Below are 15,551 nucleotides of genomic sequence, written 5' to 3'. Positions count from 1 at the left end.
GTACATGTTTCAAATGCTTACTGCCTGACACACGTGAATGGTCATGGTCATCATAATTATAGTTTTAACATGGATAAAGAATATAGTCTGGATTTGTGACCTTAAATTTTTGGCTCTAATATTTGCCAGCGCTCTGCTCAGAACATTCTCTGTTCGCACTTCATACAGCGGTGCCAGCGCGCAGCCAGGCAACACCCTCAGGAGCATCATTCTTTTCTGGACCTGGTTCTTTCTCGCTCTGCCCTCCAGGGGCCGCTGTGTTTCTCAGAAAGCGCGCGGGATGCTCGGTTGCCACGAGACCGTCGCCAGGCAACCGCGTCTACACACACTCCAGACGGGCCGGGGGGCGTCAATATGGCGGCGCAGAGCGCCCCCTCGAGCTCTCCGTCAGACGACTCTACCGCCTCGGGGTCGCTGGCAGAACTGCCACCGACAGCGACCGCGACTTCGAGGTCGCCCCCAGAGTCGAAGGGGAGCTCCCGGAGCTCGCTGCTTCAGTGGACCTGCCCCGAGGACTCATTGCCCCTAGCCGTGTTTTATGGGCCGCTGGACGCGAAAAACCCGCTCCTGGCCTCTTGTGAGAAGGAGATCCGGGAGTTGTTAGGCTTTATGAGGAAAAAGAAGGCTTTAGCCACCACGGAGGAAGAGAAGCACGAATTCCGCCGGCGTTGGTAAGCGCTGGCGGGGCACTGGGGAGGGCGCCGGCCAAAGGAGGGACCCCTGGAGAGGGTTTGAGGATGCAGGTGGTGGCCCCGGAGCTGGTTCAGCGTTGCGGACGCAGGGGCTGCCTGAAGGGCCCAGGAGAGAGAAACAGAGTTTAAGAAGTGGAGACTTGTCGCTCTTAACAATCCTTAATTCCTGAGAGATGTTATATCTTGGCTTCCTGCTCAGGTCAAAATAAAAATCTACACAGGAATGTTTCATAACTCACTATTTGTTATTTGACCAGAAAAGAAAGATGGTAACATAAGCAGGAAAGAACCTTAAAAAGAGTTCGCAGTTTGCAGTAATAACATGGTGATAGAACTCCCAAAAGGTAAACAGTTGTGCAGAATGAATCGCAAAATTAAGAAAAAGTCACTGTAATCCTAATAACAATCTAAGAAGGAATTAAAGTGCACATGTTCACAGGATGACATACTTCATTGTATCAAGAGCTAGCTTCATGAACCTAATCTACCTCAAAGTTATTCCTTTTTCTCTATATACAAATGTTATGTACTTATAACATGAAAAGTTTTGAAACCCTTGAGTGAGCCAAAAATTTATACTTGAATACAAAATACAAAAATTAGCTGGGTGTGGTGGCACATGCCTGTACTCCCAGCTACTCAGGAGGATGAGGCAGGATAATTGCTTGAACCTGGGAGGCAGAAGCTGCAGTGAGCTGGGATGACACCACTACACCCCAACCTGGGCGACAGAGCAAGACCCTCAAAAAATAAATAAATAAAATAAAATGTTTTTGTTATGCATTTAACAACTATTTATTGAGCACATACTGTATATCAAGTACTGTTCAAGGAACTAGGAAAACATCAAGTTAACAAAACATAAAAATCCATGTCCTTATGGAGCATGTATTTTTGTGAATATAAACAACCACTAAACAAATATGTAAGTAAATAATTTTACAAAGAGATGACTGCTAGGGAGAAAAATAGAACAGGGAGTCGTGATGGAGGATATGAGATGAATGTTGCAATTTTATCTTTTTTTTGAGACAGGGTGTCACTCTTGCACAGGCTGGTGTGCAGTGGCTCAATCCTGGCTCACTGAAACCTTGAACTCGGAGGCTCAAGGGATCCTCCCAGCTTGACCTCTCAAAGTATTGGATTACAGGCATGAGCCACTGCACCTGACCTGAGTGTTGCAATTTTAAATGGGGTGGTGGGAAGCATGGTTAGGGAAGGTCAGGAAAAGTCACTTTTGAGAAAGATGAGAAAGATATATGGGAACAATTGATGAGGATTTTTGTGCACAGAGTAGGTCACACAGGGAGAATGGCAGATGGGAAAGACCTGGGGTGGAATTGTGATTGTGGAAAGAGCAAGAGGGAGGGAGATCAAGAGTTTATAATTTTATAAAAATTGAGATGTGATTCAGCATCCAGGTGGAGCTGCTATGTAGGTAGTTGGACATTTGAATCTGGAAGTCAGATGAGATATACATTTGGGATTCATATGATATTTAAATCATGGCACCTGATGAATAGCTAAGAGAGTGTGTGTGTAAATGGAGAAGGGAAGAGTCCAAGGATTGAGCCCTGGGATGCTCCAGCATGGACAGGGAGAGGCAATAAGAAGAAACCAACAGAGACTAAGGAGGAGTGGCCAATGGAAAACCATTAAGTGCCTGGTGTACTAGAAGCAGGTAGAGAAAGTATTTCAGGAAGAAAGGAATGATCAGCTGTGGCAAATTCTGCTGACTGGCCAAGTAAGATGAGTACCAAGAATTGACCAAGGAAGGTCCATTATATACCTACCCTATATGCTTTATTTATTTATTTATTTATTTATTGAGAGGGAGTTTCACTCTGTACCCCAGGCTGGAGTGCAGTGCTGTGATCTCAGCTCACTGCAACCTCTGCCTCCCAGGTTTCAGTGATTCTTGTGCCTCAGCCTCCGAGTAGCTGGGACTACAGGCGCCTGCCACCACGCCCGGCTAATTTCTGTATTTTTAGTAGAGACGGGGTTTCGCCATGTTGGCCAGGCTAGTCTGGAACTCCTGACCTCAGGAGATCCACCTGCGTTGGCCTCCCCAATTGCTGGGGTTACAGGCGTGAGCCACTGTGCCCAGTTTATACATTTATATTTAAATAGTTTCCATCTTTGAATTTCATCTAGCCATCTCCACTACCAGCATTCCAGTCCAAACCACCACCATTTCACATTTTCCCTGCAGCCACTCTGTCTCAAATCTATCCTTCACCTAGCAGTCAGGATGATCTTTGTAAATCTTATCTAAAGTCTTTCTATTGCTTCCCATTGCTTTTGGAATAAACTTAAGAATTCTGATACTCTCCAGGGGCTGAGGTGTTGACCCTGCCTGCCTTTCTCAGCTCTCTTCTCTTCTTTTCTCTCTCAGGACTTTCCAGAGAAACAGGTCCTACTGTTTCTCACCTCAGAGCCTTTATATTTGCTATCTTTGTTGTCTGAATGTTCTTCCCTAAGCTTTTCAAAAATCTGGCTCCTTCTCTTTTTTCAGGCCTCAGCTCAGTTGTCACCTTCTTAGAGTGGCCTTTCCTATCTAATGCAGATTCACTCATAGGTTTATATTTTTTAATTGATTTGTTTTCTTGTGCATTGTCTGTCTCATTAGGATATAAGCTCCCTGGTGACTTTGGATAATGTGTCTCTCTTTCATTGCTGTATTTCTGGCACTAAACCTGGGGATTGGGACATAGTAAACATTCAATAAATATTTAGTATTGAAAGAATTCAAGAGTTATTATCCTTGGCCTGGTGCAGTGGCTTACGCCTGTAATCTCAGCACTCTGGGAGGCCGAGGCGGGCAGATCACCTGCGGTCAGGAGTTCGAGATCAGCCTGGCCAACATGACGAAATTCTGTCTCTACTAAAAAATACAAAAATTAGCCAGGCGTGGTGGTGTGCACCTGTAATCCCAGCTATTCAGGAGGCTGAGGCATGAGAATCGCTTGAACCGGGGAAGTGGAGGTTGCTGATGTGCCGAGATCATGCCACTGCACTCCAGCCTAGGTAACAGAATGAGACTCTGTCTCAAAAAAAAAAAAAAAAGTTATTATCTTTATATTCTCAGTAATTGTGAATATTACATATAGGAAAGTAGACATGGGCCAGTCTATGTACGGTATCTGTGCCATCTTTAACAAGACTGTAAGAATCACAAGCGTTGCATTGACACATGCCTTAACAGTCCAACCTCTCACACAATTTTGGCCTTTATTTATACAATAATTTTTATTGAGTGCCTGCTATGTGTGAGGCAATGTACTAGACACTGGTTACACAGTGGTGAACAAAATAGATATGGGAGTCAGTATTCGTGGAGCTTACAGTCTAGAGAGGGAGATAGACATTCAGTAAGTCATTAGTAAATATGCAAACAACAAATGCCATGAAAGTAACTGCTGAGCACTTATATGTGTCAGGCATCCTACCAGGCACTGTGGCTACAGCAGTGAACCAGACAAAAATCTCTGCCTTCTCAGAGTTTATAGTCTAGAGAGGGAACTAGACAATAAACATCAATTATGTGTATTTTATGGTAATTTAGGAATGATAAATGCTGCCGGGCGCAGTGGCTCATGCCTGTAATCCTAGCACTTTGAGAGGCTTAGGCAGGTGGATCATGAGGTCAGGTGTTTGAGACCAACCTGGCCAACATAGTGAAACCGTGTCTCTATGAAAAATACAAAAAATTAGCCGGGCGTGGTGGTGGGTGCCTGTAATCCCAGCTACTTGGGAGGCCAAGGCAGGAGAATCACTTGAACCTGGGAAGCGGAGGTTGCATTGAGCCGAGATTGCGCCACTGCACTCCAGCCCAACAGAGTGAGACTCCGTCTCAAACAAACAAACAAACAAAAAAACCAAAGAAATGATACATGCTAGAGAGAAAAAGAAGATAATCTATTCCTATTAGAAATTAAAAAAAAAAAAAAGAAAAAGAGAAGAGGTTATGGAGTGGAAGACAGGAAGTTGCAATTTTCGTTAAGGTGGTCAGAGTAGATGACACTTAAAGCAGAGGCTTAAAGAGAATGTAGTGGGGACTTGCTTTTGAATGAGTGATAAGTGAGGTGCCATTAAGCTGAGATTAGAAGGACACCAGGGATTTGACTAGCCAAATGGAGAGGATGAACAGGGGGACAAGAATGCAGGAAGATCCTTGGCAGAACAGATCCATTCCTACTTTGGAGGAATGGACAGAATCCCATTTAGCAGAAGCACAGTGAAAGAGGTACAACAGTATGAGGTGAGATTTAGAGGAATAATAGGGCTTTGGAAGGTTTTAGAGGCCATTTTAAAGAGTTTGCATTTATTCCATTGGATAGTTTTGCAGAAGGATTATGTAATTTTTTTTTTTTTTTTTTGAGACAGTCTCACTCTGTCGACAAGGCTGGAATGCAGTGGTGCAATCTCAGCTCACTGCAACCTCTTCCTCCTGGGTTCCAGCAATTCTCCTGCCTCAGCCCCCTCAGCAGCTAGGATTACAGGCTCATGCCACCACACCCGGCTAATTTTTGTGTTTTTAGTAGAGACAGGGTTTCACCGTGTTGGCCAGGCTGGTCTCAAACTCCTGACCTCAAGTGATCCACCGCCTCAGCCTCCCAAAGTGCTGGGATTACAGGTGTGAGCCACCATACACAGCCTAATTTTTGTTTTAAGATATTATTCTGATGATTATATCCAAAGGGAACAAGAATAGCAGTGTAGAGACCAGTTAGGAGTACAGGAGGTAGGAGTTGCTTTTATAATATATTTGACAGATGGTTATTATTATTATTTTTTTTTTGAGACAGTCTCGCTCTGTCGCCAGGCTGGAGTGCAGTGATGTGGTATTGGCTCACTGCAACTTCTGCCTCCCAGATTCAAGTGATTCTCCTGCCTCAGCCTCTTGAGTAGCTGGGGCTGCAGATGCGAGCTACCACACCCAGCTAATTTTTGTATTTTTAGTAAAGACGGGGTTTCACCATGTTGGCCAGGATGGTCTCAATCTCTTGACCTCGTGATCCGCCCGCTTTGACCTCCCAAAGTGTTGGGATTACAGGCGTGAGCCACTGCGCCCGGCTGACAGATGGTTATTTTTTATATCAAAATGTGTTTCTCCTTAAAACTATGGTAACTTCCATAAGCATAAAATTCATAGTATTTAAAATATAAATTATTGTCATACCAGAAATGTCTTTAAATAAGAGCGTGATACATTTTTTAAAAATGTGCTTTTGCTATAAGCACATAAGATTGAGGTATTGAGGTATTCTGCTTATACAGTTATGATTTTCTTTTCTTTCTTTCTTTCTTTTTTTTTTTTTTGAGACAGTGTCTTGCTCTGTCGCCCAGGCTGGAGTGCAGTAGCTGGATCTTGGCTCACTGCTACGTCTGCCTCCTGGGTTCAGTCAATCAGATGATTCACGTGCCTCAGCCTCCTTGGTATCTGGACTATAGGTGCGTGTCACCACACCCGGCTAATTTTTGTTTTTTTTAGTAGAGACGGGGTTTTGTGATGTTTCCCAGGCTGGTCTTGAACTCCTGACCTCAAGCGATCTGCCCACCTTGGCCTCCTAAAGTGCTGGGATTACAGGCGTGAGCCATCGCACCTGGATGATTTTCTATTTTATAACATTTTACATATCTAGCAACAGTCGGCAATCCCAAGTACATTGACATTTTCTTCTCAAATGATGTACATTCTATAGTATATATTATATATTTTTGGTTTAAGCATTATGTAAGCTATTCCCAATGAGCAGTCTTAACCTGAACTTAGAGTTCAACAAAAAAGACATTTTTTCTTTCTTATTATATAATCTTGATTGATTTAACAAAGCTGATATTTTTCTTTTATGAGTAACAAGCCTAGTCATCATTATCTCATCTGTAAGATTTAGAAGAATTAATTATTTCATCTACGTAATTTAAGAATTCTAGTAAGACTTGGTGAATTTCTTGGATTCATTATATTTATTCAAATACCGTGGCATTTCATGAAGCATCAAATGAAAGTGAAAGAAGTAATAAAGCAAACAAAACACCTCTCCCCTTTTAAATGTCTGTGGTTTATATCTGCCATATTTATTTGGCATTGTTATTTATTACTTGGTACATGCATATATTTTTCTACCTAAATATATGATTAATCAGTTCATGAAGGAGAAATGCATTGCGTCCTTCACTCAATCAATGACTCAATCAATGTTATTTAATTACCGAAATGAATTAATTGACAGGTTTCTGTTTAGATGTTTCATTATTACTCCAACACATACATCATAAGTATTAGAGCCATCTTCAGTTCTTAAGTTTAGGTCCTGTATTAGCCAGCTCAGGTTGCCATAGCAAAATACTATAGACTAGGTGGCTTAAACAACAGACATTTATTTATTTTTCACAGTCTGAAGGCTGGAAGTCCCAGATCAAGATCCAGCAGGATTGGTTTCTCATGAGGACTCCTCTCCTGGTTTGTAGAAGGCTGCTTTGTCCTCAAGCATGGAGACTGTAAACAATTTATGACCATATCATAAAAGAGCAAGCTCTCTGGAGTCTCTTGTTGTAGGGACATTAATTCCATCAGGCCAGGGTACTAACTTTATGATTTCATTTAACCTTAATTGCTTCCTTAGAGGCCCTGTTTCCAAATACAACCACACCGGGGGTTAGGATTTCAACATATGAATTGGGGGGCAGTGGGGGAGGGGTCACAAACATTCAGTCTTATCTAGAAATTTATGAGATAGGATTGGACACCTGTTAGGGGATATTTGGGTTTTTGCTAGAGGCATATATAATTTCTGGGAGAGAGGAAAGAAGTAAATGTTAACTAAATGAATGAATAAAATAGGCAATGATCTGCTACTGTTTGAAACTCTGGTTAGAAAGCATTTTGAAAATACTGTTTGTTTTGTTTTTGTTTTACTTGGTGGAGGGAAGTATAGCTCTAAGTGGATTGACTGGCTGTTTGAACCCTGAGCCCTTCACAGGAAAAAATAAAACAAGAACAAAGAATGTTTTCTTCCCTATCATTCATTCATTCATTCATTCATTCATCTGTCTTTCAGCAGATATTTATTGAGTACCCACATGTCGTAGGTATTCACTACTGTTGGGCCTGGGCAATGAATAATATTGTTGAGGTCCTTGACCTCAGGGAGTTTACTTTCCAGAGGACTGGAAAGCTCATTCATATGGTTGTTAAGATCACAGATGCACCGAGCCTCAGCTTCATCAGCTGTATCTTTGGGATATTGATATTACCTTTCTTGGGGTTGTTGTGAAAATGAAGTGAAAAAAGGTACGCATATAGGCAAAAGACCCAAAATAGCCAACACAGCATTGAAGGAGAAGAAGAAAGTTGGAGGACTGACACGACTCAATTTCCAGACTTGCTCTAAAGCTACAGTATTCAAGATAGTGTGACACTGGTGAAAGAATAGACAAATCCGTGGAACAATATACGCAGCTCAGAAATATACTCACATAAATATAGTCAACTTCTTAGGGAAACAGGAGCATAGGAGAACCAGAGTAATGGCATTTTAAAATCAACTCCATCTTAAAATTAGCAGGGCACGTTCCTTGCCAGGCGTGACCCATGGTCATAAATTTTTTATAGTTGAAGAAACAGCCTAAAGATGCCTGCAAAGACAAACACCTACAATAGCAGAAGGTCCAGATGTCCCAACACCCATAACAATATATGCCTTCAAGGTAATTATAGCTATGCCTTGATGTACTGCACATGAAAACATTGAGGATAGTTTCCTTTAAATCCACAGAGTAATAAATTTTGTCACACTGTTGGCCTACCTGCATGTAGACCTAACTTAGCCTGGCTTTTTACATAGATAAGACCCCTATATAAGAAGAGTTTAAAACAAAGAGAGTGTGTTCATCTTCCTGCTTTCTGAGGTTGCCCGACTCTGTAACTAAGTAGCTTTCAATAAATGATCTCTTCCCACTGCACTCTGTGACTTGTCTTGAATTCCTTCCTGTGCGAGATCCAAGAGTCCTCTCTTGGGGTCTGGATCAAAACCCCTTTTCTGGCAACAAACTGATCTTTGGCAAGTGAGCAAAGTCAATTCAATGGAGAACAGCGTCTTCAGTAAATGGTCCTGGAGCAACTGGATATCCACATGCCAAAAAATTAATCTAGATGCAGACTGTACGCCCTTCACAAAAATTAACTCAAAATGGATCACCTACCTAAATATAAAATGCAGTATTATGAAACTCCTGGCCAGGCACCATGGCTCATGCCTGTAATCCCAGCACTTGGGGAGGCTGAGGCAGGCGGATCACAAGGTCAAGAGATCGAGACCATCCTGGTCAACATGGTGAAAACCCATCTCTACTAAAAATACAAAAATTAGCTGGGCGTGGTGGTGCGTGCCTATAGTCCCAGCTACTTGGGAGGCTGAAGCAGGAGAATCACTTGAATCCAGGAGGCAGAGGCTGCAGTGAGCTGAGATGGGGCCACTGCACTCCAGCCTGGTGACAGAGCAAGACTCTGTCTCAAAACAAAAAATAAAAAATAGAGAAACTCCTAGTAGATAACAAGAGAGAATCTAGGTGACCTTGGGTTTGGTGATGACTTTGAATATACAGTACCAAGGCATGATCCATGAAAGAAAGAATTGATAAGCTGGACTTCATTAAAGTTAAAAATTACTGCTCTATGAAAGATACTGTCAAGGGAATGAAAGGATAAGCCACAAATTGGGAGAAAATATTTGCAAAAGACTTATTTGATAAAGGACTGTTATCCAAAGTGTACAAAGAACTCTGAAAACTCAGCAATAACAACCACCTGATTTTACTTTTTAAAAAATTTTTATTTATTTATTTATTTACTGATTTTTTTGAGATGAAGTCTTGCTCTTTTGCCCAGGCTGGAGTGCAGTGGCCTGATCTCGGCTCATTGCAGTCTCCACCTCATGAGTTCAGATGATTCTCTTCCTGAGTAGCTGGGACTACAGGTGTGTGCCACCATGCCTGGCTAATTTTTGTATTTTTAGTAGAGACGAGGTTTCAGCATGTTCACCATGCTGGACAGGCCGGTCTCAAACTCCTGACCTCAACTGATCCACCTGTCTCGGCCTCCCAAAGTGCTGGGATTACAGGTGTGAGCCACCGTGTCCAGTCAACAACCTGATTTTAAAAATGGGCCAAAGACTTTAACAGACACCTCACCAAAGAAGATACACAGATGGCAAATAAACATATGAAAATATGTTCCACATCATATGTAATCAGGTGAATGCAAGTTAAAGCAACAATGAGATACCCTACACACCTATTAGGAAGGCTAAAATCTAGAAAACTGACAACACCAAATGCTGGGAAGGATGTAGATCAGGGAAGTCTCTCATTCATTGCTGGTGGGAATGCAAAATAGTACAGCCACTTTGGAAGACAGGTGGTTTCTTACAAAATTAAACATATTCTTACCATAACATTCTCCCCTTGTACTCCTTGGTATTTATCCAAAGGAATTGAAAACTTATGTCCATATAAAAACCTGAACATTGGGCCTGGTGCGGTAACTCACGCCTGTAGTGCTAGCACTTCGGGAGGCCTAGGCGGGTGGATTACCTGAGGTCAGGAATTTGAGACCAGCCTGGCCAACATGGCAAAACCCTGTCTCTACTAAAAATACAAAAATCAGCCAGGTATGGTGGTGCACGCCTGTAATCCCAGCTACTTGGGAGGCAGAGGAAGGAGAATTGCTTGAACTCTGGAGGTGGAGGTTGCAGTGAGCCAAGATCGTGCCACTGCATTCCAGCCTGGGCAACAGGAGCAAGACTCCATCTCAAAAAACAAAACAAAACAAAACACAAAAACCCCTGCACATCAGTATTTCTGGCAGCCTTATTCATAATTGCCAAAAATTGCCAAAACTTGTAAGCAACCAAGATGTCATTCAGCATGTGAGTGGATAAACTGTAATGCATCCAGACAATGGAATATTATTCAGTGCTAAAAAGAAATGAGCTATCAAGCCATGAGAAGACATGGAGGAAACTTAGATGCATATTGCTAAGTGAAAGAAGCCAATCTGAAAAGGTTTCATACTGTATGATTCCAACTGTATGACATTTTGGAAAAGGCAAAACTATGGAGACAGTAAAAATATCAGTGGTTAACAGAGATTGAGCGGGAAAGGAGGGATGAATAAGTGGAGCACAGAGGATTTTTAGGATAGTGAATCTACTCTGTGATATTTTCACAGTGAATAGACTTTATATACATTTGTCCAAACCCATGGAATGGATGACACCAACAGTGAACCCTAAACTATGGACTTTGGGTGATAATGATGTATCAATGTAGGTTCATCATAACGAAGGTACCATTCTAGTGGAGTTGTTGATAATGGGGGAGGGCCGTGCATGTTTGGGGGCACAGGGTATATATATGGGAAATCTCAGTACCTTCTGCTCAATTCTGTTGTGAACTTAAAATTGCTCTATGAAGTAAAGTATCTAAAAAAAAAAACACATGTAAAGAGCTGCAATCAATGCTTGGTACATAGGAAGCAATAATTTTAACTGTAATTACATTTATTATTAATAATTGGACATTAACAATAAGGCACATTGGAAAGGCTTAGCACAAGGTAAGTTTTAAAGGATTGCTTGCGAATTAATTGAGGTTTCCTGCAGACTTTGACAATGTCGTTTTATTTTATGATTTTTACAGTGCCACTTCTTTGTTTAATATCTGGACTAAATACGCCCCCAGGCTGCCAGCAGACTATTACAACGAAAAGCTTCTGAAGGTTGGAGATAGCCTTTGTCAAATGAAAGTAAGTGCCTCTGGAGGAAAGAGAGCCAAAAAGAAATTCATTTGGCTAATTATTATTACAGTATTTAGTCTGATACCCTTCCTATTTTACATGTTTTGATTTTTCTCTTAGAAAAAAATAAATGAGTACATAAAAATTTTAATAAGGCACAATAACTAAAAAAGTGTTTGCTTTTTAATTTTGTAGTTGAGATTTCCCAGAGGTGAGACATTCCTGGACAGCCAGGCAGCTGGCTGTGGATGGGCAGGAGCGTGGCCGCGTTCACAGAGGGTGTGGTAGGCGCACAACAGGAAATGCTGAATCATCGTGTTCCTACCTCATACAAAGGAGCCCAGACACCACTTCCTGTTGTTTTTCATATGGCTGGCCTTGCCCAGTGGTCAACCTTCAGGGCTCTTGGCCTTGCAGCTCTGTTGCCTGCTTCAGTGCCCTGTTTATTAAACTCTTTCTTAATGTTTTGCTATATGTAATTATAACAGTCATTCCATACATACCCTGTTTCTTGCTCAGTATTGTATTCCAGACTGAGTTTGTGTCCTACTTTTAGTTTCACCTGAATGTCTAGAGCTTGGAATGCTGTGGACTTGTGGACTTGGTTTGCTGAGACCACAGCATGGCTGGGTTTTCCATTAATGATCATGTGAGTTTCTCCCTTAAACTCTGGCCTAGATCCAAATTATTCTAAGTTATGTGAACATCAGACAATGGGATTTTAGGCCAGCTGTGGGCAGTGTTCAGTGTTTTCTCAATCTTCAGTTTCTCAACTTCATTTTTCCCCTCTGTTTCTATTTTCTGGACTTTAATCTTCTTGGTCTGGGAGACAAATTTACCAAATAGAGGATATGAGTGGTGGAACTTCATAATGATGAACTAAGATCTGTTTTCTTCTGCCAAAACTAGAGAATAACCATAGTTCCACATAAATGAACCATGGGTCTTAGAAACTTGAAAAACAGGGCTTGGTAAGCTACAGAAAAGAAACCCAGGTGAGATTCAACTTGTAAGCTTTATTCATGTAAGTGGGATAAGAGTTTTGACAAGAATTAGAAGACAGCCCCCTCTCCATCCTTATACTTTTCAGTGTAAGAAGCTGGTAATACAATTAAAAAGCACAGTGTAGGGTTGTTTGAGAAATATCTGTGTGGGTGGAATGGATATTGCTGGAGGGAAGGGAGGTGTATGTTAGAAGCTGATAAAGCTAGTTAAAGATGGCTAGTAGCTAAGGATTCAGAATGTTTTAGATAGAAAGGCCTAGATAGTCTATTTTAATATTTAATTAAAAGAACAAAGAAAAAGTTTTGTCTACTTTTCACTGAAGGAAATGTTGGCCAGGGTGGGCATGGTGGCTCACACCTGTAATCCCAGAACTTTGGTAGGCTGAGGAGGGCAGATTGCTTGCTTGAGCCCAGGAGTTTGAGACCAACCTGGGCAACATGGCAAAACACTGTCTCTTAAAAAAAAAAAGGTATTTATAATTCTGAAAATGAACTTGTTACTTTGGTTTCTAGGCTCTATTTTTATTTTAGTTGTAGTAAAGATCATCTTGTGGAATATTTGTTTTAAACCTAGATTTGAATTTATTATATGACTCAAGTTAGAGCAGAAAAGATTCAGGATTAATTAGTGAGCAAAAAACAAATCTATAATAGAAATTTAAACAAAACAGTGTTTGACTGAAGATGCCTCCCAAGGGGCTAGGTAACTGGACAGGCAGTTCACACTTTGGGCAGTTGCTTTTCCTGGGGATGAAGTTGCCGGGGAGGGAGCTGAGGAAGGGTTGCAAGTGACTCATTTTGAAAGGACTGCTTACATCCTCTGCCCTGAAACCCTCCAGGTAACTGAGCCCTGTGGGTTACAGAAATGGGGCATCTGATTCTGTTATGGGAACACAAGCATGACTTTGAATGAATAAAAATCCCACTGCTCAAATGCTTTTTATTTGTCCTGATGCAGCTTCAAAGTCTGTTGACAGATGAGAGAGAGGCAGGTAGCTCACCTCACTCTGCATTTGTTTCTTTTAGCTTCTCTTCTTTGGTTCCCTCTTTCTTCCTCTCTTCCCTCCTCTCTCCCTCCCTCTCCCTCCCTCTCCCTCCCTCTCCCTTTCCTTCCTCCCTCTCTGTCTCCCTCCCTTCCTTTCTCTTTTTCTTTCTCCTTCCTTCCTTCTTTCTTTCCTTCCTTTTTCTTCTTCTTCCTTCTTCTCTCTTTCCTTCTTTCTTTTTCTTTCTCTCTCTCTTCTCTCTTTTTCTTTCTCTCCTTCCCTTTATTTTTTCCCTCCTCCTTCCCTCCCTCTCTCTTTCTTCCTTTCCTTTCTTTTCCTTCCTTTCTTTCTCTCTCTTTCTTTCCCTTCCTTTCTTCCCCCTTCCTTTCCTTTCCCCTTCTCTTCCCTTTTCTTTTCCTTTCCTATCCCTTCCCCTTCCTTCCCTTTCCTTCCTTCCCTTCCTCCCTCCCTCCCTCCCTCCCTTCCTTCCTTCCTTCCTTCCTTCCTTCCTTCCTTCCTTCCTTCCTTCCTTCCTTCCTTCCTTCCTTCCTTCCTTCCTTCCTTCCTATCTCTCACTCACTCTTCCTTTATTTTCTTTTTCAAGCCTATGAGGTATCAGAGAAGCAAGACTACTCCTCCACCTCTTTGGGTATGTGGGTTACCATGATCTGATGATGCTGAATTTTGGAACCTGGATTTTGAGTATATGTAGGTATTACCACACACAGTGCCATAGTAAATATTCTCATCCTTGTAGTCATGATGGTCCCATCTCACATAGGCTCGTTGTGAGGAGAATTAGATGAAATAATACACATATATTGTATACTGCAGTGTCTGTCATATACTATGTTTTTGGAAAATGGAGCCAGTAGTAATGGTATAATTGTAATAATTAACATTGATACTATTAGGAATAATATGAATATTACCTAACAATGATAAGCTAAATGATATTTTGGAATTTTAATCAAGTCCTCTTTTTATTTCAGGAATACAAACTGGCCCTTTTACAATGCTATGGAAGATATCTTCAGCAGTTCAATACCAATTTTGATGAGAATAAAGTGGATGTAACTCAATTCAAGGCTGCCTTTTTCCCAAAAGGCTTTAGAGATAAAACTGCTGGACTTACAGTAAGATGAAAGAGCAGCTAAAATAGCTACAATTTATGATTAGCTATGCAATATATCTTTTAGTTGACAGCTTCTAAATGTCTTTTGTTGGCTTAGCATAGCATCTAGCTGTGTGCTATAAGTTGCTTAATAAATACTTTCAGTGCTGGATAAGAAAGTGAACTTACCAAGCTTTGTAAGGATGTTTGGAGATTAAGTCACTGCAGTCACTCATTCATGTACAGTTGTTATTTAATAACTAATATTTGTAGAGTGCTTTTAGTTTATAAAGTGCTTTGGAAAACAAATTTGATAAAGTAATTTTATGAGTACATACTATTATCCCTATTTTACAGAAGAGAAAAATAAAGCTTATCACATAGTATAAAAAGTGGCTCTTGAGATTAAACATAAATCTATTGATATAAAAATTTATACTTTATTTCTAGTATACCAGTATTTTGTTAATTACTACCATTGATTCATGGGTTGAACAGTTTTCATGTGCTAAATACTCTTCTAAATATATTGTATGAATTATCATCTTGCAGCCTCATTAAAGTCCTAAGAGGAGACTCTTTTACAGATTAGGAAATGGAAGTTTATTAGCCTGCTTAAAACAATGGGCAGGGTTGGTGTTTGAACCCTGATCAGTCTGACTCTAAATCTGTGTTACTTCAAACTTGCGGACTATTCAAGGCCTTGGAAACAGTATGTGGTTAATAAGCAGAAACTCTCAAGGCATGTTTAGGGGACAATTGAACAGTTCAATTTGGCTGTACCGTAGGTACACGAATGAGAATACTGGTTAATGTAAGTTGGCACCCTATTAGGGAAAAGGTCTCTCCTACTCCCCTTTTTATAGCCTTGACCCCCATACCTTCTGCTTTTTGCTTTCCACACTTTGCCGGAATTAATGTCCTTCCTTCCCTCCCTCCCTCCCTCCTTCCTTCCCT

The 15,551-nt window shown here is 41.1% G+C and overlaps 1 protein-coding gene across 1 annotated transcript in view; it reads left to right on the top strand.

Annotated features, from left to right (window-relative positions):
* The first annotated feature begins 327 nt into the window (after nucleotides 1-327).
* Nucleotides 328-15,551, top strand: part of LOC105546969 (cilia- and flagella-associated protein 54-like) — a 55,532-nt gene continuing 40,308 nt past the window's right edge. The window contains exons 1-2 of the mRNA XM_011990300.1: nucleotides 328-671; nucleotides 11,397-11,502. Coding sequence (XP_011845690.1) covers nucleotides 355-671; nucleotides 11,397-11,502 — 423 coding nt within the window. The 5' untranslated portion in view covers nucleotides 328-354. The remainder of the gene's footprint in view (nucleotides 672-11,396; nucleotides 11,503-15,551) is intronic.

The sequence above is a fragment of the Mandrillus leucophaeus genome, unplaced genomic scaffold, assembly GCF_000951045.1.
Source record: "Mandrillus leucophaeus isolate KB7577 unplaced genomic scaffold, Mleu.le_1.0 Scaffold377, whole genome shotgun sequence".
Classification (NCBI taxonomy): Eukaryota; Metazoa; Chordata; class Mammalia; order Primates; family Cercopithecidae; genus Mandrillus; species Mandrillus leucophaeus.
The sequence above is the reverse complement of the archived record's forward strand: the minus strand, read 5'-3'. Positions and strand labels throughout refer to the sequence as shown.